General features: G+C 35.8%; 2 protein-coding genes across 2 annotated transcripts; both read left to right on the top strand.

Annotated features, from left to right (window-relative positions):
- Positions 1-1,384: 1,384 nt before the first annotated feature.
- LOC309475219 (uncharacterized protein) lies at positions 1,385-10,951 on the top strand. The gene is made up of 11 exons (XM_082137936.1): positions 1,385-1,719; positions 2,451-2,795; positions 2,869-3,228; positions 4,388-4,489; positions 4,641-4,721; positions 4,889-4,972; positions 5,184-5,240; positions 5,879-5,992; positions 6,460-6,594; positions 7,241-7,317; positions 10,855-10,951. Exons 1-10 carry the CDS (start codon positions 1,668-1,670, stop codon positions 7,264-7,266), a joined length of 1,356 nt encoding a protein of 451 aa, XP_081994062.1. The 5' UTR covers positions 1,385-1,667; the 3' UTR covers positions 7,267-7,317; positions 10,855-10,951.
- Positions 10,952-11,399: 448 nt separating this feature from the next.
- On the top strand, positions 11,400-14,208 carry LOC309475225 (uncharacterized protein). Its single transcript, XM_082137950.1, has 4 exons — positions 11,400-11,423; positions 12,089-12,653; positions 13,632-13,678; positions 13,780-14,208. The coding sequence occupies exons 2-4, from the start codon at positions 12,518-12,520 to the stop codon at positions 13,924-13,926; spliced, it is 330 nt and encodes a 109-aa protein (XP_081994076.1). The 5' UTR covers positions 11,400-11,423; positions 12,089-12,517; the 3' UTR covers positions 13,927-14,208.
- The last annotated feature ends 3,192 nt before the right edge of the window (positions 14,209-17,400 follow it).

The raw sequence follows: 17,400 nt of genomic DNA, 5'->3' as shown, positions 1-17,400 counted from the left end.
TAAGCACATGCAGATATCAGTGAATCTCTTCCATAATAATGAAAGTGTTACGAACTGCTCTGGGACACTAAGGTTGAGATCCAAATGCAGCTCTATTTGAGTAATCCAGAATCGTAATCTAAACACAGGCAAAGGGTCAAGCACAGTCAGGAAGACAATCCAAACTAACAAACAGGGGTCAAAGGCAAAAAAGGGAAACCAAGAACCATGCTCTGAGATCCAGTGTAATTGAACAGCTAACAAAACTTTGAAGTGAGTGACAGGATGAACCAGGCTTTATAGGCAGAGCTAATGAGGCTAATTATTAACAGCTGTATGCACTCATAGCTATTACTCATCACAGCTTATATTATAGGAATGGAGTCTGTGGATGTGTGGTAGTCCGGGTTGGAGTGCCCTCTGATGGTTCTCACTGGTGATTGTTATGGAAAGGGTGATAAAGGAATAAAATCATTTAGTAACACTATCATTTGAAATGTTTAGCTCCAATAGTTGGCGGCATCGTGTCTGATTTTCAATCTTGAAAAACTTGCTTAACCTAGTTGAGTTATTTGTTGTTAGCAGAAAATCAAACAGGATAATCCTGGTGGAAAGGCATAACCAACCTGAAAAAAATAATTAAATACAAAAACGTAGGAGCCTGTACACGTATTGTTGCAGTGAAACATTTTTCTCATAAGATTAACATCCACAGAACAGTTTCAGTCACAAAGTCAAGAATCTCTTGATATGTTTGCTTTGCAGGGAACATCAGTAATTTCATGGCCACACCTTAATCAGAACAGGTTCATCTGGTTAAGTTTTAGTTCCACAGAGCTCTTATTTACTTACACGGAAATAAAAGAATAAAAGTAAAACACCTCTCAACACATAATCCCCTCGTCTAGTATGATCATATACAAAACTAGATGGTAATGATCAAATAGAAGATCATATTTTCAACTGAAAATGGACCTGTTTATGATCATTGTAATGGCTGAAATGCTGATGATAACTGACTGTATGTTGTTGTGAAAAACAGTCAAATTTAGATATTCTTTTTCCTGTTTGGTTAGTTATAATTTGTATTTACATTTAATCATTTAGCAGACATTTGTATCCATTATATATATATATTCAGACCACAAAACATTCCTTCTGGTTTCAACAGTGAGAAATTGCAAAGCTATAAAGACGGTTTACAGTCTCCAAGGTGAAAAGTACTAAATGCAAAGTATCTTCGACATAACATAAAGAAATGTGTCCAACGATGTAACTTGTCGAAAAAGATATTGCTGTTTCTTTAATTACCCCACCCCATAAGCAGAACAGTGCATCATGGGAATAGTAGTTTCTCCATGCTCGTTTATGACGACACACCTATGATATAGGCTACTGGATGATTATTTTCTCTTTGTTTAATATGCTTGGTTTTAATTGATAGTTCTAAAGTCTCATTCAGTCAAGTTAATGTGCTGTAGGCTGGCTAATGCATAATTCTCTCAGTTAATACTTCTGATGACATGACTCGACCGTCACTGCAGTTTAATGAAGTGAAAGTAAAAGTTGCTCTGTCGACACAGCTCACGAACATTAGCGAGCGTCGATGAAAATTACATTTTTACCATCAGAGCAGACATGACTATTTTTGTTTTTCTTGTTGTTGCTGTAATTTTTTACCTTTGAAGATGTATCTATCTAATTGTGTTTGTTTCTCAGTACTGCTGATGATCGCTGATGGTATGTGTTATTCACAATACAAAAGATAGACTAGGCTACAACATAGACTTTACGTCTCTATTCATTTCTTCTTTCTTTCTTTTTATTTATTAAGAGTGTATAATTTACAAGTTTTTTATTTAATTTTATTTATTTTTATTTTATTTTTTTATGTAAAGCCCGTATGAAGGAAATGGCCTATGGTCGTATAATCTCTGATCACTAAACGTAAACTATGTGTTATAACAATAGCTACGTGGGGACATTAATAAATAATACAAATAAATGACATTACTTTCACATTACTTTCTCTATTGAGTAATTATGTTAAAAGAGGTTTTATTATTTTATAGCTTCTTTCTTAATTCAGTGGGACTTATATTTAATACTCAACAAGTATGTTACTTTTATCGGAGACTACGGATATAGGAGTTGGTCAACTAAAGAAACATGTCTTTCTCATTTACCCCAAATCAGCAATTCGTTTTTCAATCTGAGTGGATTTGTTTAAACTTCCTTCCTGTTATGTGTTATTTTGCTCCAGATGTTTAACAGATGCAACCATTTCTGTATCTTATGCTGGACTGCCTATAGTGTTTATTATTAAATGAGTAATGTTTATAAAACACCAAGAAATTATAATTCTGTCATATTTTACTCATCCATGTTGGTTTAAAATCCGTGTGACTTTCTTTCATTTAGAACAACATGAAATAATCATTTTTGGGTGAACTATCCCTTTAATGTTTTAGGTTTCACATTGCACGGTCCCTCTGGTCCTCTGGTTGCTCCTCTGGGATCTTCAGTGATTCTGCCCTGTTATGTTGATGAACCTTTACTAATGGAGGATCTGGAAGTGGAATGGAGAAGACCAGACTCAGAGACTTTAGTTCATCTGTATGAAGGTGGTGAGAGTCGACCAGAGGCACAGCAGCAGGATTATCAGGATAGAGCTCATTTCTTTACTGAGGAGATTAAACATGGAAACTTCTCCCTCCGTCTGGACAATCTGAGAGCTGAAGATAAAGGAGAATACACATGTACAGTTCACACTCAGAAGGAGTCTGGAGAGACTGAGGTTCAGATAAAAGATGTTGGTGAGTCTGAACTGAAATGTATCTTCAGAAATACTTTGATTGTATGTGATATTTACACAGTTTGTTCTTTCAGAGCGTTTGCTAGTCTCAGGATCAGATCGGTCCATATCTGCATCTGTGGGTGAAGACATCACTCTGAACTGCTCTGTAGACTCTCACATCACACCTGAAGACTTTGAACAGGTTTCATGGAAGAAAACCGATGAAGATGAAGAAGACATTCTGGTTCTGCTCTACCAAAACAACGAGACTTTTCCAGAATCATCAGATGAGCGATACCGAGACAGAGTTGAGTTCTTCACTGCTGAAATCCCCAAAGGAAACTTCTCTCTCAGACTGAAGAGCATCAGAACTGAGGATAAAGGGGTTTACATGTGTGAAGTGTTTGCTGGAAGAGATTCAGCCAATGCAACTGTAGAGCTGGAGCAACTGGGTGAGTCAAAATTAAATAAAAAACATACAACCATTTGACCTAAACTTTCATTTAATTAACACATACTTTTGTATAAAGTCAGTTAAGTTTCCAGTTCCCTTTCTATCACTCACTCCACATTGTGTGTTGAATGAGTGATGCTAGGGGTAATTCCTGGGAGCTCCAGTTAATGAAACTCTAAAACAAATGATAAATTCAGATTACTTAAAATGTGTCAGTTTTGTGAACGCAAAAAAAGTTCTAAATATTAAAAATCAAGGTTAATTTGTTTGAGCTTATTTGATGCAGCATTACAACACAGACTGGTTTAAAGGCACTACAAATTTGCCCAGTGTTGGGGAATGCATTACAATATTGCGTTACTCCCCAAAAAAGTAACTAATTAAATGTACCGGTACTTCGTTACATTTTATGAAAAGTAATGCGTTACATTACCTTTGCGTTACTTTTTCTCACCTGTGCTGTAAAGAAAAAAAGGCAAATGAATAAGCCTCAGGCTGAAGGAAATGAATATGTATGCCTGTACAGTAGAGGGTGCAGCTCAAGCAAACCTTTCACCTTTCAATAAACCATCCAATCTGGATTAAAGAACAATGGGAGACAGGAGAAGGAAGTTCAACACTTTTTTTTCTAAATCTAATCTAAAGTCATTTTTGCTTATTAGAATGGTTGAATTAGATCATTGAAGGTCAGCAGCAGAGACATTAATAAAGTGATATTAAATACATAAAGTACAGTATATTTGTGTAATTTAATATAGTTAATTTTAAGATTCTGAGATTGCATTTTTCGCTTTTTATTACTGAATGTTTTCGTTGTGCAAATGATATTAGTATATTCACATTTAGTCTAGAACTGAAAATAACCATCATGTTCACACGCACACACACACACACACACACACACACACACACACACACACACACACACACACACACACACACAGCTGTCAGTCAATAAATGTGAAAAAGTAGCTAGTGTTACTTATTTTAACTGAACTGAAAAAGTAATGCGTTTCTTTACTAGTTACCTGAAAAAGTAATCTGATTACGTAACTCAAGTTACTTGTAATGAGTTACACACAACACTGGATTTGGCTGTGCTCATGTGAAAACTGACCGCAGTATTAATGTGACTAAATATTCTCTGTGTTTGACAGGTTTCTCTGCTCTCCACATAATAATGCTGATTCTCTGTATCTCTGCATCTGGATCTGCACTTCTGCTCTGCTGTCTGATCTACTGCAGATCGCAAAATCATGGTGTGTTTGTCAAGCTTACTTTTACATTAAGGTCTTTTTATACTATTTCATTGTGTATTTATAATTATTATATGTATACAAATGACTTGAAATGAGTTAAATTGCTAATTAAATTGTGAAATGTTTGATTAACATTTTTTCTATCCTTCAGCTATGCATCTTCAGGCGTCTCTAGTCATTTGTCCAAATCTATTTTTATTTATTGCTTTTGTCCTCTGGGGTGTTACTGAAGGTGAGTGTTTTAGTTCAGGTTGACATTAGATCTATTTGCTGTTATATAGTTCAGTACATCCATCAGCTTTACAGCACTGACGCTGACATTTCTGACCCCTCAGCTCTTTTATCTGTGACAGTAATATAACGATAAATTCTTGTGTTTAATATCTGGTTTTGTTTCAGGATCTCTGGATGAGACAGTTGCTTGTTGCACTCTTTATTTTCTGAGACCTCTCATGTTGTTTTCAGCTGTTCCAAATAATAAAGGTATGATTCACTTCTGATGTTGGTCAGTTTTTCAGAAAACATGTTATTATCAGGAAATTAATCATAGTTTCAAGATGGTAATATTTTCATATAATCTCTGTTATTGATATGGAAAAATAAAGCAGTTAAAATAAATAAAGTGTTTAGTAACTTCATTTCAATGTGTGTTTTTTTATGATATTTTAACAATTACATATTTTCTGTTTTACAGGCGACACAGGTCTATTGAACATAGAATATTTTCTTTTCTCAACTGTTGTTTATTCAGGTAAGCGAATCCAAATATCACTCAACAATCAGTATCATGAAGAGGGATGTAAAATAGTTTTACCATTACTACATTTACCATTTAAGTATCAGTTTGGGAATACATTTTACTCCTTACAATTACATGTAGACCTTAACAGTAGAAATTACAAGGTTAGATGCAGTTATTTTGCTACCAGGTCTCTGTATTTGTCAGGAAATACTTTGTTAGACATTCATTGACACAATGCAATCTCTAGCTCTCAGCCCCCTTTAACCTCATGCTTCTGTCGCAAACACAATCAAACAATCAAAAAAGAGGAGCATTCAAGTTTTGTGAGTGGGTAATATGCAGCCTAGGCCTGTCACAGAGACAGGTGTGATCTCTCAGTGATTTCAGTGATATCTGTCAGGTAATAGGGACATTTATATACATGGTATTAAAAAAAAAAAAAAAAAAAACACCTGACAGCAACCTTAGAACAACTGCTAGGTATGTTGACAGCAGTGATATAAGCAGCAGATCACAGGATCAGACTCAGGAACAGACACTGTCAGTCAAATTAAGAGTATTGTGAGGCGCTTCGGATAAAGGGCATTTGTTGCATGAGAATTATGTTTTGTATGTTGTATTATTTTTATGTCTTCCTTTGTTTCCAGTTCTTTTTAAAAAAGCCTGGGAAAAAAGTCTGAATTTTTCAGAGCTTGATAGGATGATGATAATAGTCCTGCTTGTGATAATGCTTCTGCCATGGCTCTTCTTTATCATCGGTGGTAAGTGTTTCTCTGTGATTCAGTCACACATCAGTGACGTGTCTGTGCGATGAAATAGAGTTTAATCAGATTAGCAGTGTTTGTTTCAGACACTCGACCTGAAAACTATAACATCAGGAGAGTGTGTGTCAGTGAAGCGTAACATTAGTGAGGTCACGGCTCTATACATTATTTAATCCATTTCATATCAGTAATTTAATAAGGTATCCTTAAATCAGACAACAATCAGTCACACATCGGGAATAATCATATTAAAGATTCGTGAAGACAATAAATGTGTAAAACATTAAAACATCGTTAGCTTCTTTGTAAAGTGAGTGTTGCTTACATTGAATCAAAGGCTGAAAATCATAGGGAAATGTCATCATTCATAATTCTTATATTTTATGACATAATATATATATATATATATATGTGTGTGTGTGTGTGTGTGTTTGTGTGTGTTAATTTCTTGTTTCTTGTTATAGTATTGGCCTCATTCATGGGAAAGCTCGGTGAACGGATAAGTGCTATATTGGACGTTCTGTTTGACTTTAGCTTTGATATTCTCCCTTCATTACTATTCATTCTCCTGTTTTACGCACTTGGATCTGCCAGTGGAGGTGAGTTCAGCTTTATAAACTAAAGTAATCTATTTATGAAGAATAGTGGAAGAAAACACAATTCAAATAAAGTAAAATAGTCCCAATATTGAATGGATTGCATGCAACTCTTTATTCATTTAATTTTAAGTGTCGTTCAGTCACTTTAAACCAGAGACACTATCAATCAGATCATATAACCTGTGCTAAAGTGCAGACGAGCTGAAGACAATGATTATGTAAAATGTGGAAAAGATAAGCAGGCACTTGATTCACACTGTAGGAGGAGGCTAATGAAGCTAGCGCTGACAACCCCTACATTCTGTGTCTGGAGAGATGATAAACCAGAGCGGTTCACATCTTTCAGACCCGAGCTGACATTTAGGAAGCGGTCTCGAACACTTGCATTATACAGACTAAACATCGTTCTTTGTGTTCGCCCGAAGAAAGAAGGTCATAAACATCTGGGACAGCATTAGGACGAGTAAATGATGAGAGTACCTGGCATCTTTAAGTCTTTAATCAGACATTAACATGATGAGCTAAGAATGATTTCCATATGTTTGTTTTTCATCTAATCCGCTGTGAACATGTAGGTGTGTCTGTCAGTAATGTACAGCATCTACTGTTCATTAACATAATTACATAATTACTCTCCTGTCTCCAGGATTCATCATTGTTGCAGTGTGTTGACAACAGTGACAAATTACAACTGGGACAAAACGTGTGGGGCAAAGATTGGCTGTAAGTGTTTGTGATCCCTGATATAAATACATGAATCAATCAATACATTATGAATAATCCATAAATTACTTCTATCATTATGAAGTTATGACATAGGGGAGAGCAAGGGCGAAAGTAAAATTTTTCAGAAAAACGTATTTTGAAAAGATGATGTTTTAGACAGAGATATATGTGTGCTGTGGTCAGTCACTCACAGTGTGCTCTATCAATACCAGGTGCTACTTTGAAAAAATGTCGAATGACTTCAGTATAATTTCACTTTGAACTGAAGACTGCTCATGTTACTTTCAACCCCGTCAGTTGGGACGAACACAACAATATACACGCTAGCTTTTTTGTGTTACTCATGTTTTTTTGTTTTCTTTATTAGCCTAAATATACCTGAGTATCACCTTGTTAATGTAACTGCAAACATATTTTGGCCTTTATCTTTGCAAAAAAATGATTAAATTACATTTTCATTTAATTTCAGTTTCATCAAATGTTTCAAAAGTAACCCAACAGTACAATGTTTTTTATTGGCAATGTCAGTCCATCTTATAAAATGTTTTTTCAACAGTATGAAAAATATAAAAAATAAATTAAATGAGCATAATATAAATTATCAACATAATGTAACAATAGTCATGTTTCCATCCAGCTGTTTTTATGCATACATTTAAAATATGCATAAAAACATCTGGATGGAAACCCTGCTAATTCATAGTTGGAGGTGGGAAAGATATAAGGTATGGCTAAAACCTAAATGTGACTAGGGTAAATGGAAACAGATTGAGTGAAACAAATGGTGAGACAGAAATCAGCTTTAAACGCCCTCTCATAAACATCTGGCTGAATCAGACCTCTATCTGCCTTTCTGACCCTCACTCTTGCCATATTCTGTTGGTATAATATGACACAAACATGTTTTAATGAATGCTGCAACACACAGAAGGTCACCACATTAGCAGTGGGACAAAAGAAACACTTGTTTTCACTATAGAGGGATAAAAGAGACACTTGTTTTCACTATAGAGGGACAAAAGAGACACTTGTTTTCACTATAGAGGGACAAAAGAGACACTTGTTTTCACTGTAGAGCAGCGGTTCCCAAACTTTTTTTCCTGCGCACCCCCTACTATGTCCCAACCGGGTTGGCGCACCCCCAATCCCCACTTCAAAAAAATAACGCAACAAAGCTTTGTTTTATCGCCATATAAAGACTCATGCTTAATCATGCGCAAATAACCAGAACACGCATGACAATAACAACATCAACAAAGTTTCAATATAATGCAACAAAGCTACGCACAAGCTTCCACTTTTAAGAGGACGAGTGACAGACACAGGCTCAGTAACAGAAAGCACGGTTATTTTCAGCCGCGTAATTTTATTTGATTTAAAAACGAAATATTTTGTAACATTACACATGTGACATGTTTTAAGGTCACTTTTGATCACTTTAATGCATCCTTACTGAAAAAAATTCTGACTAACCAACACATTTTCGAACGGCAGTGTACATTCAGTTGGTCATTATTGCAATATAAACACTATCAGACTGATCAACAAAGGTATATCTTCATTTACCAGTCGAAGACGGAGCAACTTTCTGCTCTTATGTTTACTCCGTGCACTGTCAAGGGCTTCATCATATCTGTCGTGGTACTGGTCTTTGCAGCAATTATTTTACCGCACATAGGCCTACTGCATCGCACGCTGTTGGCATCGAGCCTGGAGAAATGTAGCCACACTTTTGATCGACTTTTCCACATCTTTATGGTATTGTGTGTGTGTGCTCGCGTCTCATTGAGTATGTGCGCAGAGAGTTTGTGTGTGTGTGTGCTCGGGTCACATTGAGTATGTGTATGAGCGCGAGTTTGTGTGTGTGTGTGCTCGCGTTTCATATAAGTATGTGCGTGGAGAGTTTGTGTGTGCGCGCGCGTCTCATATGAGTATGTGCGCGGAGAGTTCCGTGCGTCTCGTGTGTGTAGAGTTTGCTTGTATGTGCGTGAGCGACTTTAGGTGTGTCGTTGTGCATTTCATATGTATTTGTTTTATCAAAAACTAATAAATTATAGTTTCTTATTTAAAATAAAAGGAAAAGGAATTTACAAAGGAAATGTTTACTGTTCATGTTTTTTTATTGTGTGGAAAAATCCCACTTAAAAAAACCAGACCGCCATTACATTTTTCCTCTCGCGCATTTTTCCCCTGGGGGTGCGCGTACCACACTTTGGGAATCCCTGCTGTAGAGGGACAAAAGAGACACTTGTTTTCACTATAGAGGGATAAAAGAAACACTTGTTTTCACTATAGAGGGATAAAAGAGACACTTGTTTTCACTATAGAGGGATAAAAGAGACACTTGTTTTCACTATAGAGGGATAAAAGAGACACTTGTTTTCACTATAGAGGGATAAAAGAAACACTTGTTTTCACTATAGAGGGATAAAAGAAACACTTGTTTTCACTATAGAGGGATAAAAGAGACACTTGTTTTCACTATAGAGGGATAAAAGAGACACTTGTTTTCACTATAGAGGGATAAAAGAGACACTTGTTTTCACTATAGAGGGATAAAAGAAACACTTGTTTTCACTATAGAGGGATAAAAGAAACACTTGTTTTCACTATAGAGGGATAAAAGAGACACTTGTTTTCACTATAGAGGGATAAAAGAGACACTTGTTTTCACTATAGAGGGATAAAAGAGACACTTGTTTTCACTATAGAGGGATAAAAGAAACACTTGTTTTCACTATAGAGGGATAAAAGAGACACTTGTTTTCACTATAGAGGGATAAAAGAGACACTTGTTTTCACTATAGAGGGATAAAAGAGACCCTTGTTTTCACTATAGAGGGATAAAAGAGACACTTGTTTTCACTATAGAGGGATAAAAGAGACACTTGTTTTCACTATAGAGGGATAAAAGAAACACTTGTTTTCACTGTGTAGAGGGACAAAAGTAACAAGTGTTACTTTCATCCCGACAGGAACTCCTGACATTTAAACCCGATTTACTTTTATACTGAAAAACTCTGACAAGGCAAACTTCAGGATGTATTACAGCACTTAATAACCTGTAGATACCATACTCGAAAACTGCTTTCCGGACCTAACCGCGGGAAACAATGACAAAATCTCGTGATATTTGGCATCTCTGTCACGGGTTGCGTACTGAATGTGCCGTCATAGCTTGAAGTGCTGATATAGTCAGGGCTCTGAGAAAACCGCTTTCGTTCCCGGTTCTCCCCTACTTAGATAGTACATGTAAGCCTTATAGTTTTAAGTACAATCAGCTTGGATGTTTAAGTCATTTCAACGTATATTACATTAAACTGACTTTTTTTTTTTTAAATGAGTTGAATAAGATATTTGAATATGAATATTGTAATCTTCAGGAGAAATGAATCCTCCAGGTCTTCAGTGATTTCAGTCATGATAATCTGTTCTCAGATGTTTCTCTGATGATCATGTGTTTGGCCTTTTTGTTCAGTCAGGCACAAATATAAAATATTAAACACATTTGTATTAATCACTTATGTTTTCCAGGTTCCCCTCTGGTCAGGAGATCAGTGTGGATAATGTTGATGTTATTTATGAATGCTGTTATGGTCTATTTCTACATCATGGCTCTGGAAAAAGAGAACGGTTTGATCATATTTCTAAATATCTTAAGAATAGAAACATTTTAGTATAGCTCATTATCACAGAATAATACAGTCATCTTTAATAACTAAACTAAACAAAAACACACAAAACAAACATACATAAATACATATACAGTATAAATACTGTACAGGGTCATAAGATAATGAGCAACTAATAATCAGTTGCTATGGTGATAAACTCAAACACAGGATGAGGAAACACAATCCATGGAACACAAATAAGAGCTAAATAAGAGTCTCTAGACTGAAAAACCAACATAACATGTACATTATATCTTGAAAGCTGTATTTATGCTAAACTGTTTTTCCTATTTGTGATCTGACAGTTATGAAGGTGATATTTTTCTTTTAATATCTCATGTACAGATGGTGCTGGTTGGGCCTGTGTGATTGGGTTTCTTCAGTTACTCTGGACAGTGTGGATCTTTCACCGGTCATTCGAGGATACGGGTACCATACTGATCATCTTCTTGATGTTGTTCTATCAGCTCTAGTTTATTGTCTTCAACCTCCCCTTTGTTGTCCTTACGAAAGTTTAAGCATCTGGTTCATTTATAATGTTAGTTATAAACTATTTTGAAAAACATGTTATAAGGTGTGCATGGAAAGTATTCACCCCCCTCATATTGGGCAAATAACCTTGTGATTGATGCAAAATCACTTTTTTCCCCAAGATGGTCATTTTTTTTTTTTTTGGACAATTTCTTAGCTTCATGAAGCAGTTGTATCTTACTCCTATCTAGATAAATGATAATTAGTCTAGTAATTAACAGTTAGGTAAATGCTGTCAATAAAGCAATAAAAGAAAAGACATCTTGTAAAAAAATAAACGAAAATATAAATTCTATCAAAAGACAGTGTATTTTCAGTCAGTCAGTCTCAGAAGAGCAGAAGAGGGAAGGCCTCAAGACTATCAGTCTCTGAACAGATTTAAGAAACACAATCATCAGAAAGATATTACATTTACTGTATGTTGAGATTACACAAGTATTAAACAACAGATCAAACTATGGTTGTTCATTCACATTTCTACTTAAGTTTACTTCTGTGTATTTGTAGAGTGTTTAGTGTTTTCTTAATTTGATGATAATGAAGTGTATTAATCAAACCTACAGCTTTTCCAGCTTTTGTTCCTGTGCACCTGTTGGGATCAGTTGTTCTGGTGTTTCTGAACTCTGTCGCGCTGATGACAGAACTCACACTGAAAACAGGCGAGTCGAACAATACTGTATTATATCTCATTTATCTTCAGTTAAAATTATTCCATAATCCAATATAGTTCACCTCGAGGAAGAAATATTCTGATCAACATTCTTATTTTAATTAATATTTACATTTATTCACTAAGCAGACACTTTTATCAGAAGTGACTTTTACAAATGATGGACACAACAAGCCGTTCATCATAAAGAGGCAAATAAACAAATGCAGTGCTCATAGTTTCAGAGAATAATACACCGGCATTATATGTGGAGGAATTACACCACACTAAAACATGAATATGGCTAATAACTGATAGTTTGTATTGTTACACTGTTGTCTAAATGTTGAGATATGAATGTTTCCTCTGTTCTGTCTCAGTTAATGGTAAAGGTGCAATAGGAGATCTGAGGATCATCGTGTTTCCCTCTGAATGTCTCTGTCTCTTACTCCTGCTGATTTCATTAGTATCTGCACCCTGTAAGTATAAACCTCAAGTACTATCATGTCAGACAATCAGTTAAACGGAGAGTTACAATATAAGAGTGTCATACCAAACGTACAGGTTGAGTTAAAGGACCAGAGACGGCATGGAAAATAAACATTAAATGTCAATATATCATAAAATGTTTGCTTATGTGTATTCTGTAGGACGAAAACAGTTTCTGCACTGCTTAAAGTGTCAGTTTTGTTTTAAAATACATATTTAATTGAGTTTGAGAGGTTTTATGTGCAACAAAATCTGCATGTTCCCTCCATATCATCAAAGAGGTATCCTGGGATGTAATGGGAACAACATTACATTTTATAACACAGATAAAAGTGGTTATATTGTGAATATACATTTTATTTAACATGTGACATTTAATCAAATTGTTTAAAATAATACATCTTTTATATAAAAATTTTTTTTACAAGTTACTCCAGTGTCCAAAAGCATATTAATACAGCTTCAAGCATACAATAAGGGGGAAAAAAGGGAGAAAAAGAAATACATAAACAAATAGTATAATGTCAGGCAGAAGAGTAGATATACACAGTAGAGTATCGACAGTCAGGAGAGGTTACTGACACAGTGAGGTGTTCATATCTGCCAGAAGTCTTTACACTATTGACTTGTGTCATACGTCATAGTGATGCAGACACTTGAGACATCCACGTTTTGAAAGAAGGTACCTGAAGGGATGACCACAATAGCAATAATACATTTCTTTGTCAGATAAATGTGTTTAGCATGAGAGTCTAACATTGTCTCCTCTCCGATAGATAACAGATACAGTTCATAAGAGAAACTAAACTGCAACTTAAGGAGCTCTTGTAGGAAGTTATGTACTTTGGTCCAGAAAGGGATGATTTTATAATATTTTAAGACAGAATTAAGCTTCCACATCATGTGTGCTTTAACACTTTCTAAATAATCCACTGACTGTCTCTACTGGCTTTGCTCTGAACACACAGGGATTCAGACTCCAGACACCGGATCAGAGCAGAATCAGAGTCCTCAGGTGAGCGTCCTTATCAAGCCTCAGTCTGAGACCTGAGACTGTTTACTTCATGTTAAGCTGATGTCCCATTGTTTAAAGTACATGTCCTGTCCTGAACACAGACTGAAGCTGGATCTGGTGAACCTCCAGCCACTGGATCAGACCACAACTCAGAATCACATGAAATGAAAGCTCTCATGAAGAATGAAGATCAGGAGACTGGAGCCAGTGGAGAAACTCAACCGGATTCAGTGGTGACACACACATAAGCAGTAATGACAGAAAAAGACTGTTAATCTCACACACACTGATGTTTAGTCAAACTCGTATGAGCTCTGACAAGAGTTCAGTGTCATTCGTCATTTCTGATGGAGATTTAATTAATGTTATAAAAACGGATAGTTCCAGTCCTTGAATCTGATTGGTTGAGCCATGTTCAAAGCCGTTGTAAATTACTACACAAACACACACACCTGTGACCGCGTTACGCATTACATTAGTGTTACTCCACACACACACACACACACACACACACACACACACACACACACACACACACACACACACACACACACACACACACACACACACACACACACACACACACACACACACACACCTGTGACCGCGTTACGCATTACATTAGTGTTACTGCGCAACTGCCGTTTGTGATGCTTTGTTGCTGTGTGTTGCTTAGCAACCTCTTTGGAACTACTTTGCATGGCGGAGGAATAAATGCATTATAACGTTATATTTTTTTGCTGGTGTTTATTTTATGAATAAAATAAATATTAAAATGAATATTTTTATGGAGAAACTGTTTTATATAAGCAATAAGGCCCTTAAGCCGTGTTTTACAGTGGATGTAGAACAGCTAAGGGGGTTTTACTCCGCGTCGTGCCTAACAACGCCTCTCAGCTGTTCTACATCCACTGTAAATCACTGCTTAAGGGCCTTATTGCTTTATTTTACTTTAATTAAATATTATTGTTTTGTTTTGTTTTATTCTTTGTGTTTTCTTGTATTTGCTGTTGTGTAAATATGTTTAATGAACTGTTTAGTAACACCTTTGTTGTGTATTTATTTACACTCACACACACTTGATGATTACAGTTCACACTGATATACGGAAGCGACAAATAATTCTGAATTATACATTTTTAAGGCCAGACAAGTAGTTTATTGAGATCAATTTGTAAAGAACTACTACTACACGCCTGCACACATATTCAAACGCGCATAACTATAGACTGAACACGTAATACACATGTGCACGCCGTCAGTGTTTTCACAGATTCACGTTTTTGAAGTTTTTTGAAGCGTTTTTTCGAGCACTGTTGTTGTTAAGGCTTTTCTGTATTTATCATCATTATGTGTTTCCTGAAGCTCAAACAGTAGAGCGTCGGCACTTGCAACGCCAAGGTCAGGGTTTGATTCCCAGGGAAAGCAAGAACTGATAAGAATGTAAATGTCCACCTTGAAATGCAATGCAAGTTGCTTTGGATAAAAGCGTTGTGGAAGAAAATGAATATGATCTATATGTTTGCATTTTCTTATATTCAAGTAATCTTAGAAACATGATGGTAATTAGATTAAGGAAATAAAATACACGAGGATTGCATGATGTCCCATGATCCTCTAACACATTGATGGAACAAAGAACTGTTATTAACCCTTATGGATATATGTATGTGTTGATACGTACCCTTATGGATATATGTATGTGTACGACCTTGCTTGTATTCGTGACTTGACAAAAAGTCATGTGTGACCAAATGAATGACTGAGACAGAGGGTCTCTACTCAAGGGTAGCATATGATAAACAAGTCTAAACAATGTGTTAGTTATGGCTGAGACATATCTTCATTTAGCCTAGAGAAATAACCTTAGGGGAGTCAGGACTATAAATAAGGAAGTACAGCACTGTTTACACAGTACACAATTATTTTAGCAAAAAATAATAATAATAATCTGTAATTCACCTAAATGTCATTTTCACGTTCCAAAGGTTGTAGTAAATTCCTAATGGCCCGAGGAGAATATGAGTCCATGTGCGAAAGCTGATGAAGAGGAATTGTGGATCTACTATTAGATATTATATTTTCAGCATCTATCGAGTTGTTGGTTGTAGTGCGTATGTGAGCTGGATCACATGAGATGATTTTCTCTGATTCGGGTTCACAGCCTCTTGAACGTTATGACATGCTCATTTTAGTGGTGTTTGGTGCTGAGATTTAAGGGATGTTTCTATTAGTCCTCATGTTGGGTTGAGCAAGTGATTGTATTCTCCACCATAAAAACAAACAAAATGAAATAGAAAATGAATCTAAAGCGTTGAGCCGAGTTTCAGCAGTAACACAGAGATGAGAACATGATTTTAATGGCTTCACTGCAGGGTCCACATCTCCAGCCTCGCGCTCACTGAGAGAGAAACTGCCCTGAACCATCAGGAGGAAAACAGAGACGCTCTGACTTTAAAAACCTGCTTCTCGCTCCAGATGCAGAAGTGAAACATCATGTGTTAGAAAACTGAAGTGAAAATCACAAACTGTGCATTTGCTATATTTCTGAGCAGCATTTGAAAGTTCTCTGTTTCTCTTCATGCTCTAAACACAGTCCCATAAGGTGAAGTGAAGCCCCATCATATTCCTCATTCCTCATTCGTTCAGTTCAGTCACACCCATAACCATAGTTCACAGTTCCTGGAAATCTTCAGCCTACACTTCTACAGCCAGTTATTTTACCCTGAAATGTGTGTTTCCGTGCTGGAATGCCTGTTTTTGTTTTGCTGGTGACGCCATCACAGGGCCTTAGTTTCATTTTCATGGACTTTTAGTTTGTTTCTATTAAAGGTGCTGTGTGTAAATAAAGCATAAAAATACCATAATATGTTTGCAGATATTGAGGAAACATGCTGAGTTCACACACTCGTTTCTCTGAAGAACACTTCTACTGTCAACACTTCTGGTGACGCCATCACCTGTAATCAAAAATAAAAGTTTTCTACATTCATTGCGGGACATTTAATGAAAATGCAATCGCGAGTGTCTTAACTGAGTGTAAATGCATTTAAGAAAAATAACATTTAAATGATCATTTTGCTACAGTTTTTGCTTGAACATGTTAAACATATCTAATCATTTCTGTAATACATTTTAATTTTAATTTTGCAACTTATAAAGCGTTAAAATATGTATTCAATGTACATATTAAAACTAGTGTACGAAATGGAAAATATAAATTGTATAATTGAATTATCATTATAATTTTGCACCAAACGTTGCACAGATGTAATGGAAGATGTACATTTAAATACAGAAATGCATTGCCATTTTGCATATTACATTTCAAATTGAATATTGCTGCCCATATGCTTCCATATTGTCTTGATGAACAAGCATATACTGGAAATATTTCTGAAGTGACACTTCTCTCCAAACAGCTTGTGCTGCAAAGCTCCTCCAAATCCTCTCAATCCTATTAATAAATCCATTACAGTTCAGAGTACATGATTGTTTCAGGCTTTAAGTTTCTCGGTTCTGATGTTGTGTGTTGAGTGTCCAGCAGATGGCGCCAAATCTCCATTCACACTGATGACGTTTGATGTTCCGCCAAATCAAACAGCTTTAGACACTTTCATTCATACGAGGCTTTATTATTATGATCAGGTCACCGTTATTATTACAGCATCAGATCTGATTATTGTTGACAAAATTAATAACGGTAAACGCTAAATAAATAC

This window comes from Leuciscus leuciscus (assembly GCF_965113295.1).
Source record: "Leuciscus leuciscus genome assembly, chromosome: 1".
NCBI classification, from domain to species: Eukaryota; Metazoa; Chordata; class Actinopteri; order Cypriniformes; family Leuciscidae; genus Leuciscus; species Leuciscus leuciscus.
Note: the sequence above shows the minus strand (reverse complement) of the source record. Positions and strands in the feature narration are given on the sequence as shown.